Here is a 14,574-nt window from a genome sequence, read left to right on the forward strand (position 1 = left end):
ATGTTTTAAAGAGTCACCAAGGCAGATCAAAAACACAGTAAAACAGTAATATTGTGAAATATAGTTACAATTAAAAGTTACTGCTTTCTATTTGAATATATTTTAAAATGTAATTTAAAATATTCCTGTGATGCAAAGCTGAATTTTCAGCATCATTACTCTAGTCTTCAGTGTCACATGATCATTCAGAAATCATTCTAATATGCTGATTAACATTTCTTCTTATTATCAATGTTGAAAACAGTTGTACTGCTTAATATTTTTGTGGAAACCGTGATACATTTTTTAGCATTCTTTGATGAATAGAACTATTGAAAGAACAGCATTTATTTTAAATAGAAATCTTTTGCAACATTATTACATTTGATTAATTTAATGCATCCTTGCTGAATAACAGTATAAATTTCTTTCAAAATCTTACTGACCCCAAACTTTTGAGCAGTAGCGTACTATTTAAAACCAAACTTGAACGTACTAAGCACCAACTACAAAACTACTAAAGCCATTAAGCACAGCCGGGTGCATTATTTATACATTCTTAGAATGATCTGAAACATCTGCTGACACCTCATAAAAGGCACATCCCTCTTCCTAATGTTTGTTATTGTTCCTGTCGTCTATCCCATGGAGAGGCAGGAACTCAAGAGGAGGGAAGTGATTGACTGGGTTATTTGCCCTTTCAGCTTATCAATGGAGGCTTTGACTTCATCCCTCTGCCTTGTACATAACATGGCCGCCATTAGCTCCTGTGTTAAACACTGGAGTCTTTCAGACATAACACTAACCACTAATAACTTCAACAGACTGTAGATATGTAGAAGAGCCCAGGGGGAGCCCAGAATACCATGGTACGGTGATGGTATCAGATGTTAATGCATGCTGATGTATATCATAGTACCAAATCATAGTCTTTTTTATATACCATGGTATATATGGTACTTTAAAGAATAAAATAGTATTAAAATGTTGTTTCAGTTTCCATGACTTTTCAAGATTTTATTTATTTTTATTTTTTTATTTATCTATTTTTGCAGGGATTGTAACCACAAAGATGAATTTTAAGCTGATAAAATACAAAAATTTAAAACATTTTAAAAAACTTTTTATAGTTTTGTTGATTTCCATGACTTTTTCAAGCCTGGACAACACAATTTTAAAATGACCTGAAAATTCCAGGTTTTTTATGACTAGGAAACCCTGCAAATAAAGTGGCATCACTCTGTTGCCTTGTAAAAAAACAAGGTGTTCCCATGATACATATTCAAAAATATAGCACTACAATGGTTTATGTTAAAAAACGTATTACTATAGTACATTATCAAAAAATGGTATGATGTACACTACTGTTCAAAAGCTCAGTAAGTTTTTTATATAATATTTTAATACTTTTATTCAGCAAAGGACACATAAAAATGTATTAAAGCGACAGTAAAGACAGAAAAGATAGTTACAAAAGATTTCTTTTTCAAATAAATAGTGTTCTTTTGAATTTTCTATTCATCAAAGATTACTGAAAAAAAAATGTATCATGGTTTCCACAAAAATTAAGCAACTGTTTTCAACATTTAAAATAATCAGAAATGTTTCTTGAGCAGCAAAATAGCATATTGCACACTGAAGATTTGAGTAATGATTCTGAGAATTCAGCTTTGCCATCAAAGAAATAAATTATATTTTAAAATATATTAAAATGAAAAAGAATATTTTAAATTCTAATAATACTTCACAATATTACTGTTTTTACTGTATTTGTGATCATATAAATGCATATTTTTTACTGAAAAATTTTACCGACCCCAAACTTTTGAACAATAATGTATATAAAAAAACAGCGACACATTCCCATTGTACATTTTCAAAAACATGCCGATAATATGATACTTTTTAGCACTTTTTGTTAGTGCTAGACACAAAAAAATACACATATCCACTACTGTACCAATTGTACAGACATGAGACATGCTTACACTGCAACTAAATGTGCACAGTCATCCTAACCCTATTCACGTCCTCACACACATGACCTTTCTTCCCAGACTTTACAGAGGGGCCTGCTGCACCTGAAGGGTTGGGTGTGAACGCTGTCTTTCCTCCATTCTGCTTCCAAAGCAAATACTGTTATTGGCGGAGGTGGTCTTGAGAGCTCTGTTGCAGAGTTAGACTTTAATTTGTAAAATACACTCATAAATGTCATTCAGCGTAACCCCTTGGCTGTGGCCTATAACACATGCTACATTAAACAGCAGTAGACTCATATCACATTCTTTCTTATTATTATTAATAATTCTCCTCTACCACGCCACTGCTTTGGGAATACAAAATACACTGTTATTAATGTTAACGCTAATAAAGCACATTTAAATGTAAGAAAGATGGAGAAATAGGCATGCAAATGTAGCACTGGCTTGCATAAGACCAACGTTAAAAAGACATTAAACTCAGTGTTGAGGTGAAACCTGAAAAAATAATATAAAATCAAAATAAGTTAGACAAAGAGAGAGAGAGAGAGTTTGCAACTGTTAAACTTAAGTAAGCCTACCTGAAGGTCAAAGAATTTACTGTATCTTCTGTAGATGACGTGGGATGTGGAGTCAGAGTATGTGACATTGATGAGATACACCTGAAAAGAGAAAAAGACAAGAAGACAATTAGGCTCTGTACAATTTAATCTACAGTTTAGTTGTGCATTTCAATATAAAGGGAAGTTTACACCAAACTATAATGATAACTCTAAAATTCTAATAACTGTTCTAATTTTATGAGAATGGGGAAGTCCACACCACAACAATAACGATATCGGCACAGTGAAACGGTATCACTGGAATCACTTTTAGAACGACAGAGATGGTCTTATTATTGGGAGATACGAGGGTCTGTGTGGCTCTACCATTGGAGAAAGTGTAACGGCCAACTTGAATCACGTGTGCTTTGATAACCAATCGCATTACAGCCTTGACGTCACTGAATTTTGTTCATAGTTGTACAACAGTCAATCACTGTTTGTGGATGCCATAAAAAATGAATGAGAAGTGCTGTCAACTGAATCATAGGCCTGTCGTGCAATGGTCCATGACTTCTACAGCAAAACACCATTTTTATTTTGGTGTAAACTCTAAAAATAGATCAATCCAAAAAACGAATGTTTAAGAGCAAACATGTTAAAGATTAGCCTATAGTCTGAAGATTCATTAAAAGATAAGCCGTTCTCCCACAAAAGCAGTTTATTCTGCTTAGTGAAGCCTCTCCTCCATTGACATCCAAAAACGGCCTCTGGTCTCCTTCCAGTTAGCAGGTGTTATGTTTTTGTTTTTTTGTTTTGCTTACCTTCAAGGCTTGCCTTAATGGGATAGTTCACCCAAAAATGAAAATTATCCCATGATTTACTCACCATCAAGCCATCCTAGGTGTATATGACTATCTTCTTTCAGACGAACACAATCAGAGATATATTTAAAAATATCCTAGCGCTTCCAAGCTTTATAATGGCAGTGAATGGGGGGCCAGACTTTGAAGCACAAAAAAATGCATCCATCCATCATTAAAATAATCCATACGGCTCCAGAGGGGTTTATAAAGGCCTTCTGAAGAAAAGCGATGGGATTTTGTAAGAAAAATATCCATATTTAAAACATTATAAATTAAAATAACTAGCTTCCGCTAGACGACCGTACACATACTATCGACTTGCGCCAAATGAGTAATCCCTGATGTGATGTATGATGTAGGATGTAGGAGTATCGTAAGCTTAGACGCCTCTCGCAGTTCAAACAAATAGGGCTGGGCAACAAACTCAAGATCCTCTTATCTTATATCGAAATCCTCCATTTGTCTTTAAAATTTCTCATTTTAGACTTCAAATTCATGACCGGTGTTTTGTTTTGCTCTGCCCTATCCTCTGCGCTTCCGCATAGTTGATAAAGTTTTAAATATGGATATTTTTCTTACAAAAATCCAGTGCTTCACTTCAGAAGGCCTTTATTAACCCCCTGGAGCCATATGGATTACTTTTATGATGGATGGATGCATTTTTTTGGGCTTCAAAATCTCGAGCCCCATTCACTACCATTATAAAGCTTGGAAGAGCCAGGATATTTTTAAAATATATCTCTTTGTCTGAAAGAAAATCGTCATATACACCTAGAATGGCTTGAGGGTGAGTGAATCTGGGATAATTTTCATTTTTGGGTAAACTAACCCTTCAGAGTGGCTCTGAGAGCAATCTTTTCCAGCTGATGAATGATGAAAACATTGACAGCAAATCAGAATCCATTCTGCTTTAAAAAACACAAGCATTCAAAGTGGCAGTCAACAAAACTGAAGCACGTGCTTATAATAAACAGGATGTTACCGTGTATTGGTGTGGATGCTAATGTAGTTATCGTTTTATCATTCTTGGTGTGAACGGGTCTTAACCAGTATGTGCACTCAAAGTCTTCTAGCTACACAAGTCGTTACGTTCGGTTCTGAAATGTGTCAGAAAGTGCAATAATAACACAAATTTACTTATTATTATCATAATTTATTGTTGTTTTGTTTTATTGCAACATTCTAACCTGCCATTCCTTGGGCAAAACATATTTAAGTGGGTTAAAACTCAAAGAGTGAGATATATAATGACACCACAGCATTGAGCAGTCAGTGGAAACGCCACTGTACAGTCAGGGACAAGTATTTCCTGCACATATACAATACCTAACAAATCCAGCTCTATTGTCCTGCAAGATAAATAAAGATCAGAAGTGTAGTTCTTCACAAGGCCACCAACAGACAATATGACATCATGCAGAAACCGAGCACTCGGTGGAAACAGAGATGAGGGGAACTCCTGTTTGCAGGAATTTCCCCCTGGACGGGATAATTGCAAGGTGCCTCTGCCTTGCACCGACTCAGCAGAGGATAGGACAGCTTCCTCTGTCCTTTAAACACAGGACATATGTGATCCATCTTTCATGACACACTGAACACAGTGTACATCTAAGTGTTTAATATTACAGACCACATTTCAGCATAATATTCTTGTGTAAAAGCACACAGGAACTGATCAGAAAAATATTTTGACCACAGCTCTCTAGCATCAAGCCTTTGAGTAATTGTCCTACCAATTGTGGGCTGCAGGACAGTGTGTTGACATCCTCTCTCCAGGGTCTAAACACAGTAACGTCAAGCCTGTTCAAGGTCCTCTCCGCTGTGAGCAGCATGTCTGAGCTGATTTTTGAAAGCTGTATTTGTGACACTTGGGATTTAACAGCTTTGAAATTTTGCTGTGATCTCCAGTGATCTCCAGTCAACTGGCCAGCATTCTGTATATAGCAGTATATATAGTCTTTGAATGTAATCTGTATGTGCATTAAATGGCTTGTTTTGACCCTAGATGTGCAAGAGACAATACATCAGCAAGCATTGCCACATTTTTGCTCAGCATTGCATAGTATTGCATGTCTTTTTACCATACCACGAAAATACCAGTTACTACAGTTATTAATGATTTCTGCTCAAGCATCATTACTGCTTATACTTTTTTTCAGAATTTTCAAAAGCAAGTGGGGCTTGTTGAGATTGAGAGGAGGTGTGCTATTACTTTAATAAAGAATCGGATTTCCACCTGACAGATAATAAAATGGGCAAAAATGGAACCAGACATTAAAAGAGCGACCCAATCATTGACAGGCGCCAGTAAGTAACTACCTAGCAACCACCCAGAACACCCTAGAAGCACACTAACAACACAGTGGCACAGAGTTTTGCACCTAGCAATGATTCAGAATAGGTCTTATTGGCCAAGTGTGCTTTAAATTTTTTTTTTTTTGTGCCATTGGGAATTGCAGTACTTCATACAAGATACAGAATTAATAAATATACAGATATACACTAACACAGTTTACACAATTTACACAATTATATGTACAAAGCACTAGCAACACGTTAACAACCTTAACATTGAAACAAACATGCTAGCAACTCTACAATTGTGGCAGTGAGTTTTGCACCTAGCAAAGTGCTAGCAATCACCCAGTAACCACAAAGCAACACGCTAACAATGTTAACATTGTGGCCTTGAGTTTTACACCTAGCAAAGCACTAGCAATCACCCAGCAAAACACCCAACATCCACACTACAGCAACACGCTAACAATGTTATCATTGTGGCCTTGAGTTTTACACCTAGTAAAGCAACAGCAAAACACCCAACATCCACACAGCAACACGCTAACAATGTTAACATTATGGCCTTGAGTTTTACCCCTAGCAAAGCACTAGCAATCACCCAGCAAAACACCCACGCTGCATCCAAAATCAAATACTTCTCTACTATATAGTATGTGAAAAACAGTAGGCGAAAAGTACCCGGATGGCCTACTACTTCTGCCGAGATTCTGAAGTGAGCATTCGTTGGACACTTTACTATCCCATGAGGCCATGGGAGAGGATTTATTAATGGCAGTGAAGCAACACAACTGACGCTGGTAGGTGACAGTAACAACATGGCGGATTTAGTACGTCTGAATAGAATAGAAAGTCATTTCAAATGGTAGCAGATACCGCAATTTAGCGCAATTGAGTCTGGGCTCAATTATTAGACAAGCAGATATAGTCGATTGTGTATCAAAGATTACATCATGAACCATAAAGTGGGAAGCGAGTCAAGCGACATCAGCTTTTCTGTGAGTAATAAAATATGACTGCCATCATCTGAAACAGTCAGATGTTTGTGGCAGAGCTACAGAGACAGATAGAGGAGGCTGTGAGACAGACGGCTTACATGCCTGTGAGGATTTGCATTGTGCCAGGTTAAAGTGCCTCCTCTGTTAGTTGAATGCTGGGAATCGGCCTTGACTAAACCACCTCACGCTGTTTCCCACAGTGTGTGTGCAGCTATCCAAACAGATACATGCTTATCACACACCGCGTGCCTGGAAAAGTGTGTGAATGTGTGAGAGAGAGTGCATGAGAAGGAGGAAACTAAGGGAGAATCTGCCATATCTGTTAGGAGAATGCAAGAACTGCTGTGTGTTTGCTGCTCAATATGTGCCTGCCTGTCACCGTAGAAGAGAAAACACTCAATCTGCCCTGATTTGATGTTTTCAGCACATGTAGATTATATTAAACCATACTACTCTGTTATATTACTTAGATGTACATTTTGCTTCTGTAAATATGTCTAATCCCTCTTCATTTTTTTCCCCTCTCTTTTCTAGTTTATATACTTACATACATTAGTAATTCATTTTGCACTACATGCTTAATACTTTTATATATTATTATTACTATTATTCTTCTTTTTTTCTGTTAATACATATATGCACTATTTAAAAGCAGCCCAACTGCAATTGCTTTGGCAATACAAATGTATAGTTTTTGTCATGCCAATAAAGCACACTTGAATTGAATTAAATTGAGTGCATGAGAGCCTTTCTTTGAAAGCATGTGCTAAAAAGATACTCCATGTATGTGTGTGTGTGTGTGTGTGTGTGTGTGTGTGTGTGTGTGTGTGTGTGTGTGTCCGGGTGTTTGCCTACAGGAGTTATTTAAAGACCTCTGACCGGACTGGCATGTATGGTTGCTGATTCTGCCCTTCCTTGCTCAACTGTAATTTGTAATTTCACCACAGAGAGCCTCACTCATGTCTGTGTGTGTGTGTGTAAGATGCAAACTCATCAAATCTCTGTCTTGATTGGCTGATGGGGCCATCCTCATGGCAACCACAGTGGAAAACAGGACTGCTGAAGGCCCACGCCCAAAATATCAAGCGCAACTTCTCTGTCCCAGAGAGCAAAAATAGCACTGAAACAGAACCGACTAAGCCAACAGGACATCCACCACAAGTAAAATTTCGATGTAAAATTGTTCACAATCTTTCTGACCTTTGCATATTCTAAAATGGAAAATGTCTGAAGGCCTTTAACCGAACAATGCTAATAAAACATTGCAAGAGCTTTTCTATCCTGTCCATTGCACTGACTCTGTCCCAGCCGCCTGCCCATCCAGGTGTGCATGGGGTCTCTGCATGTGAGTTTGTGGCAGCAGGATTTTAACAGATAAGCACCACTCATATTTTCCACAGAAAATGTAATGAAGTGTGTAGCTTTTCATTTCTTAAACAACCATGTATTAAGATGTATCATGGTCATATTCCAGGATGTGGAAGATTCATCAGGCTCAAATTGTGAAAGAATTGTTGGGAGGGAGAATGAAGAATCATATTCACACATGAATTGGTACTGACCTTAACCTCAGTGTAAGTTTTTGGGATGTGCTGGAGTAGACTTTACAGAGTGCTCACCTCTTGCATTGTCAATACAAGATCTTGACCAAAAAATGATGCACCTCTCAATGGAAATAAATGTTGTGATGTTATTTCCATCAAGAGGTGCATCAATTTTTGGTTCAACTTTCTTTAGTGAGTAATGTTGCTGTTTAAGCATGAAAAAGGTCTGCAAAGTTACAAAGCACAAAGTCACTCCAGAGGGAGTTATTCTCTATATCAGTGCACACTGTTTCTGAAACTCCCTGAATCGCCTCGATTGTAGTCTTGAGTTTTCTTCTGGGAACAAACACGCCACAATATCCCTCATTTAAATAATTCCTGCCCAAGGCATACGCAAAAAAGGCCTGGTTGAGTCGCGTTAGTAGTTTGTTAAAAATCATGGTTATGGTAAGTCCACATGTCATTTTAGCAAGAAACTATTCTTCTAACCACATCTCTAAAGCTGTAGTTCCAACCATGTAAGTTTGCGACGCTGTTTGCAAATGTTCATTGGAACTATGGTTTTGTGAAACGCCAAACTGGAACTTGCAACCATAGCTGGCTAACAACGCTTTTGAGAAAGTGTTACTGACAAACTGGGAAGAGAGGTGTTACAACAATGTAAAATATGTGAAAAAATAACGTTCAAGCATGAAAACCTATTCTAGTAGAACCCAAAAACAAAATCAAGAATTTGTGAAAGTGCATAATATGGCCTCTTTAAAATAAATTGTCTTTCCAAATTCCTAAAATCAAAAACTAACTGTTCCATTAACTACATTTATCATCATAACTTTTCTCATTCTACTCAAAGGGAAGAAAAAAATCTCTTTAATATCTCAGTTGTTTCATTCAGACAGAAATTGTAAAGCCAGGGCCATTTCTAAGCATCTCACAGTGTATTTAAAGTCAAAGTTAATTTGTAATCAAACATTTCACACCATATTCTCTCAAAACCAAATTATCTGAGCCATGCTATCCACACTAAACCTTTTTTTTCATTAAACCTTTTACTGTATATAAATAGTTGTTTCATTTATATCTATTCTATTTATTAATTTTACTGTAGAAAACACATATAAAAACAAAATAATAAATATATAATAAATAATGAGAGCTGCATGAAGTCTCTAGAGTTATGAAAGATAATCCTCTGCTCTCTTTGTTAAAAATGGTGCTAAAAAAGAGCCTTTCGCCTGTAAAATCCTATTCTCCAACACTGGATTTGATTGTATCCATTGATGTTGTTGAAAAGAATGCAACAAAGGGCCCTGATTTCAAGTGTTCTTGAAAACTCTTAGACAGAAAGGAACAGACTTAACACAATGGAGACCTCCCTCTCCTAAATAATTATCCGTTGACAGAGTCAGGGAACAAGATTAAGACAAAAGCAGCTTGATTCCTGGAGGCCACAAAGAAACTCAATATATGTATATGAGCAAAAGATCAACCATTTAGTCTACATTCTATCTCATCATTTGAGAGAAGAAACCCCTCATTCTGTTTCCAATGAGATGCAGAGATGCCACACAAAAGCCCTCTTCAAGCAATTCAATACCTACAGAATCAACAATAATCTTCAAAGTATGGCAGCAAACAAAGCACATCATCCACTGATTAAAAACTTCAGCTAAACTTTCAAAGGTTTGGCCGTACACATTTTATACTGCTCATAAATAAATAAATGTCAGCCCAAACACTCTGATCACATGAACAGGAAGTGTCTTGGAAGATAAAACTCTGCATTTCATCAAAAACCAAAGCTTTCCTTATAATCATGCACTGAATTAATGTCAGTAGACTTTAGCAAAACCAACCAAAGAACATATTTCAAAATAACAAATGTTTGCAGCTTTTTGAATAGACAGGGAAAAGTAAAGGCAGAGAAACTTACTGAAAAGCAGTCGTCTTGTCTTCAGATTTGTCTTAAAGAAAAGGATGAGGAGTGTTTAAGCTTCAAGTCTTGGTGGGGCTTAAAAGTACAGGCCTCACCGCTGAAGTCAACCCCGCCTAAAGAGACTATTTCAAGAGACACATAAAAGACTATCCATCTACCATATTTCCAACCATAGTGTATTCATAGCCACAAAATGGCATTTCATTCAGCTGGTTGAAGAGTTAAAATTTATGATGCTGAGCAAGTAGTTTAAGATCTTTATAAGGATAGTTCACCCAAAAATGAAAATTCTGTCATTAATAACTCACCCTAATGTTGTCCCACACCCATTAGACTTTTGTTCATCTTCAGAACACAAATTAAGATCTTTTTGATGAAATCTGAGAGCTTTCTGACCCTCCATTGACAGCTACACGACTACCACTTTGACGCATCAAAAAGTTCATAAAGCGACTGTAAAACTAATCCATATGAATTTAGTGGTTTTATTCCAAATTTTCTGAACAGACTTGATTGCTTTATATGATGAACAGATTTAATTTAGGCTTTTATTCACATATAAACATTCATCAAAACACACATCAGATGTGGTAAACGGAAGCTCATGCATGTTTGCTTGACGTGCGAGAACCAATGAGGTTCATTCTCGTGTTTCACAGCGCATTTGAGCTTCACCAAGAACCAATGAGTTTTGTTCTTGTGTGTTAAAGCAAGTATGGTTGAGCTTCTGTTTATGTTCGCTGATCAATGTTTATATGTGAATAAAAGCCTAAATTCAATCTGTTATATCAAATAAAGCGATCAAGTCTCTTCAGAAAATTTGGACTAAACCGCTTGATTCATATGGATTGGTTTACAATCTCTTTATGAATTGTTTTAAGCATCAAAGTGGTAGTTGTGTAGACTGTCAATGGAGGGACAGAAATCTCTCAGATTTCATTAAAAAGATCTTCATTTGTGTTCCGAAGATGAACGAAAGTCTTACAGGTTTGGAACGACATGAGGGTGAGAATTTTCATTTTTTGATGAACTCACCCTTTTAGACTTTTGTCCAGACATGAAATGAACGTATGCTCAGGGGTAAAGTTAGCATTTTAGAAGTAGTAGATCTCTAAAATCAGATGAGGAGCCAGTTCTCATATCAACACAAGCCTGATTGAAAAATTCATTGGTGCGCATTAAAAAAATCTGTCAAATATATATTGGATAAAAATCAATTCCACCCAACAATTTGAAATCACATTACAAAGTAAAATGGGTTGAGAATGCTGTTTCATGTTCTTTGTGTACTCAAATAAATTTACACTATCAAAATGGATTAGATTAACCGCCAAACTGCCCATCAATTAATTTTTGGTGAAAGGTGGTGAAACGTTCCAGATAATTTTATTTAAATTTAACCCTTCTGTATGCTACAAATTTCCAGTATACTTCTAATTTCCTAAAAAATGTATTGTTGAAACCTGTGGCATCAGACGCATATTTAGAGAAAAAAAAGTATTCTGAATTCAAAACTATAGCAGGAATATACATTGTCCCAAACAACAACACTGACCCAAACTAAGACCCCCAAACTGAAAGACTAATAAGTACTCTAAATGCATTCCTATCACAGCAACTTTGGCAATAGCTCTAGCTCTAGGTCTCAAGAGGCGAGCGTTTACTGCACTGTTTAAGCTGCGTAACTGCAGCCTGGTCCACTGGTAATGGGATTCTGGAAAGGGAATTTCCCCTAGGAAGTGATAATCTTGTAAATCATTAATTAAATGTAGATCAAGGCAGAGAGTGCAAAAGATGAAAGGTATAGTTTTCTGAATGTCTTCACTGAGCATTGTGATCAACAATGATCCAAAGAACATAAACCCATTTGACACTCATTCTCTGACTACTTCCTTTGCATTTGTTGTGGTCATTTCCAGTTTGCCAGGGCCACTGGTCACCCCTCTTCACCTTTTTCACCCCAATACCCATGTACAAAGCACATTCCAGCTTCCGGAAAAGGATGCTGTACAGGAAGTGGAACTTGAGTGGACCATGTTTCCTGAAGAAGTGCAGATGAAAAAGTGTCAACTCAGCGTACACATCAACCTTTCAGCATCACCACTTTTGGCCTTTCAGAGCACCCAGAGACAAGACACCTCTTCTAAAATTCAAAAATGTGCTGCAACATTAGCATATGACCATGTACTTTTACACATAAACAATGCTATTTTGATGTTTAGAAACTTGGCCAACCCAAAAGGAGAAAGTATGAATGATAATGTTTTATCTAAACACCAGAGTGACCAGAACTGACAATCTGAAAAGGAAAATGCATGACTGTGTTGGGTGTAGCAACTTCCTCTCTGCCCCTCCAGAACAAGTCTGATCAAGTCTGATCTGAAGTGATTGTTTTGTGATCCTGTCAAAATTAAATGTACGAAGCCCCACACATGACATGCAGACAAAAATATATTATCATGGCCATGAATTAAGAAGTCACTTTCAGTTAAACCGTGGTTACGTTGAACTATAATTCATTCCTACGTTTTAGTCAACTGTGGCCACATTGAACTAATTCGTTTCTAAGTTTTAGTAAATCATGGCCGCGTTGAACTAATTCATTTCTAGGTTTTAGTAAATAATGGCCGCGCTGAACTAATTCGTTTCTACGTTTTAGTAAATCATGGCTGTGTTGAACTAATTCGAGTTATTTTAGTAAATCATGGCTATGTTGAACTAATTTGTTTCTAGGTTTTAGTAAATCATGGCCATGTTGAACTAATTCGTTTCTACGTTTTAGTAAATCATGGCCGCGTTGAACTAATTCGTTTCTACGTTTTAGTAAATCATGGCCGCGTTGAACTAATTTGATTAATTTTAGTAAATCATGGCCACGTTGAACTAATTCGTTTCTGCGTTTTAGCAAATCATGGCTACGTTGAACTAATTTGTTTCTTCGTTTTAGTAAATCATGGCTTTCTTGAACTAATTTGTTTTCTACGTTTTAGTAAATCATGGCCACGTTGAACTAATTCGTTTCTGCGTTTTAGTAAATCATGGCTACGTTGAACTAAATCGTTTCTACGTTTTAGTAAATCATGGCCACGCTGAACTAATTCATTTCTTCATTTTAGTAAATCATGGCCACGTTGAACTAATTCGTTTCTTCGTTTTAGTAAATCATGGCCACGTTGAACTAATTCATTTCTTCGTTTTAGTAAATCATGGCCACGTTGAACTAATTCATTTCTTCGTTTTAGTAAATCATGGCCACGTTGAACTAATTCGTTTCTACGTTTTAGTAAATCATGGCCACGTTGAACTAATTCGTTTCTACGTTTTAGTAAATCATGGCCACGTTGAACTAATTCGTTTCTACGTTTTAGTAAATCATGGCCACGTTGAACTAATTCGTTTCTTCGTTTTAGTAAATCATGGCCACGTTGAACTAATTCGTTTCTGAGTTTTAGTAAATCATGGCCACGTTGAACTAATTCGTTTCTACGTTTTAGTAAATCATGGCCACGCTGAACTAATTTGTTTCTTCGTTTTAGTAAATCATGGCTACGTTGAACTAATTTGTTTCTTCGTTTTAGTAAAACATGGCCACGTTGAACTAATTCGTTTCTACGTTTTAGTAAATCATGGCCACGTTGAACTAATTCGTTTCTTCGTTTTAGTAAATCATGGCTACGTTGAACTAATTCGTTTCTTCGTTTTAGTAAATCATGGCTACGTTGGACTAATTCGTTTCTTCGTTTTAGTAAACCATGGCTACGTTGAACTAATACGTTTCTGCGTTTTAGTAAATCATGGCCACGCTGAACTAATTCGTTTCTTCATTTTAGTAAATCATGGCTATGTTGAACTAATTCGTTTCTTCGTTTTAGTAAATCACGGCTACGTTGAACTAATTTGTTTCTTCGTTTTAGTAAATCATGGCTACGCTGAACTAATTCGTTTCTTTGTTTTAGTAAATCATGGCCACGCTGAACTAATTCGTTTCTACATTTTAGTAAATCATGGCAACATTTTTTTGATTTAACAAATTATTACAACGTCATGGCCACGATTTAGCAAAACAAGAAAATAAATTGTCGTGTGCAAGATTTAATTAAAATGAGGGAACTAATCAGTTGAACTAATTCGTTTCTTCGCTTTAGTAAATCATGGCCACGCTGAACTAATTTGTTTCTTTGTAGTAAATCTTAGCTACGCTGAACTAATTCGTTGGGAACTAATTGTTAATTTGTGGCCACAATATACTTTTTTCCCACATGTCATGTGCAGGGCTCTGTAGAAATGGAAACAAATGGGTGCAAAGAGGCTGTTATAAAAGGATGGGGCAAATTGCTAGCATTTAAAAAACAATGTTTAATGATTCTTTAATATAGTGTGTGTTTATTGTAAAAGCAGAAAATGTTTATTATCCACTGATGAGGATGTTGGT

At 36.4% G+C, this 14,574-nt stretch overlaps 1 protein-coding gene across 7 annotated transcripts in view; it reads right to left on the minus strand.

Moving 5' to 3' along the window:
• sh3pxd2aa (SH3 and PX domains 2Aa) overlaps window positions 1–14,574 on the minus strand; it is a 123,970-nt gene that overhangs the window by 101,378 nt on the left and 8,018 nt on the right. For all 7 annotated transcript variants that reach the window (XM_051896382.1, XM_051897235.1, XM_051893098.1 and 4 more), the window contains exon 2: window positions 2,540–2,620. In XM_051896382.1, coding sequence (XP_051752342.1) covers window positions 2,540–2,620 — 81 coding nt within the window. The remainder of the gene's footprint in view (window positions 1–2,539; window positions 2,621–14,574) is intronic.

The sequence above is a fragment of the Ctenopharyngodon idella genome, chromosome 1 (genome assembly GCF_019924925.1).
Source record: "Ctenopharyngodon idella isolate HZGC_01 chromosome 1, HZGC01, whole genome shotgun sequence".
NCBI classification, from domain to species: domain Eukaryota; kingdom Metazoa; phylum Chordata; class Actinopteri; order Cypriniformes; family Xenocyprididae; genus Ctenopharyngodon; species Ctenopharyngodon idella.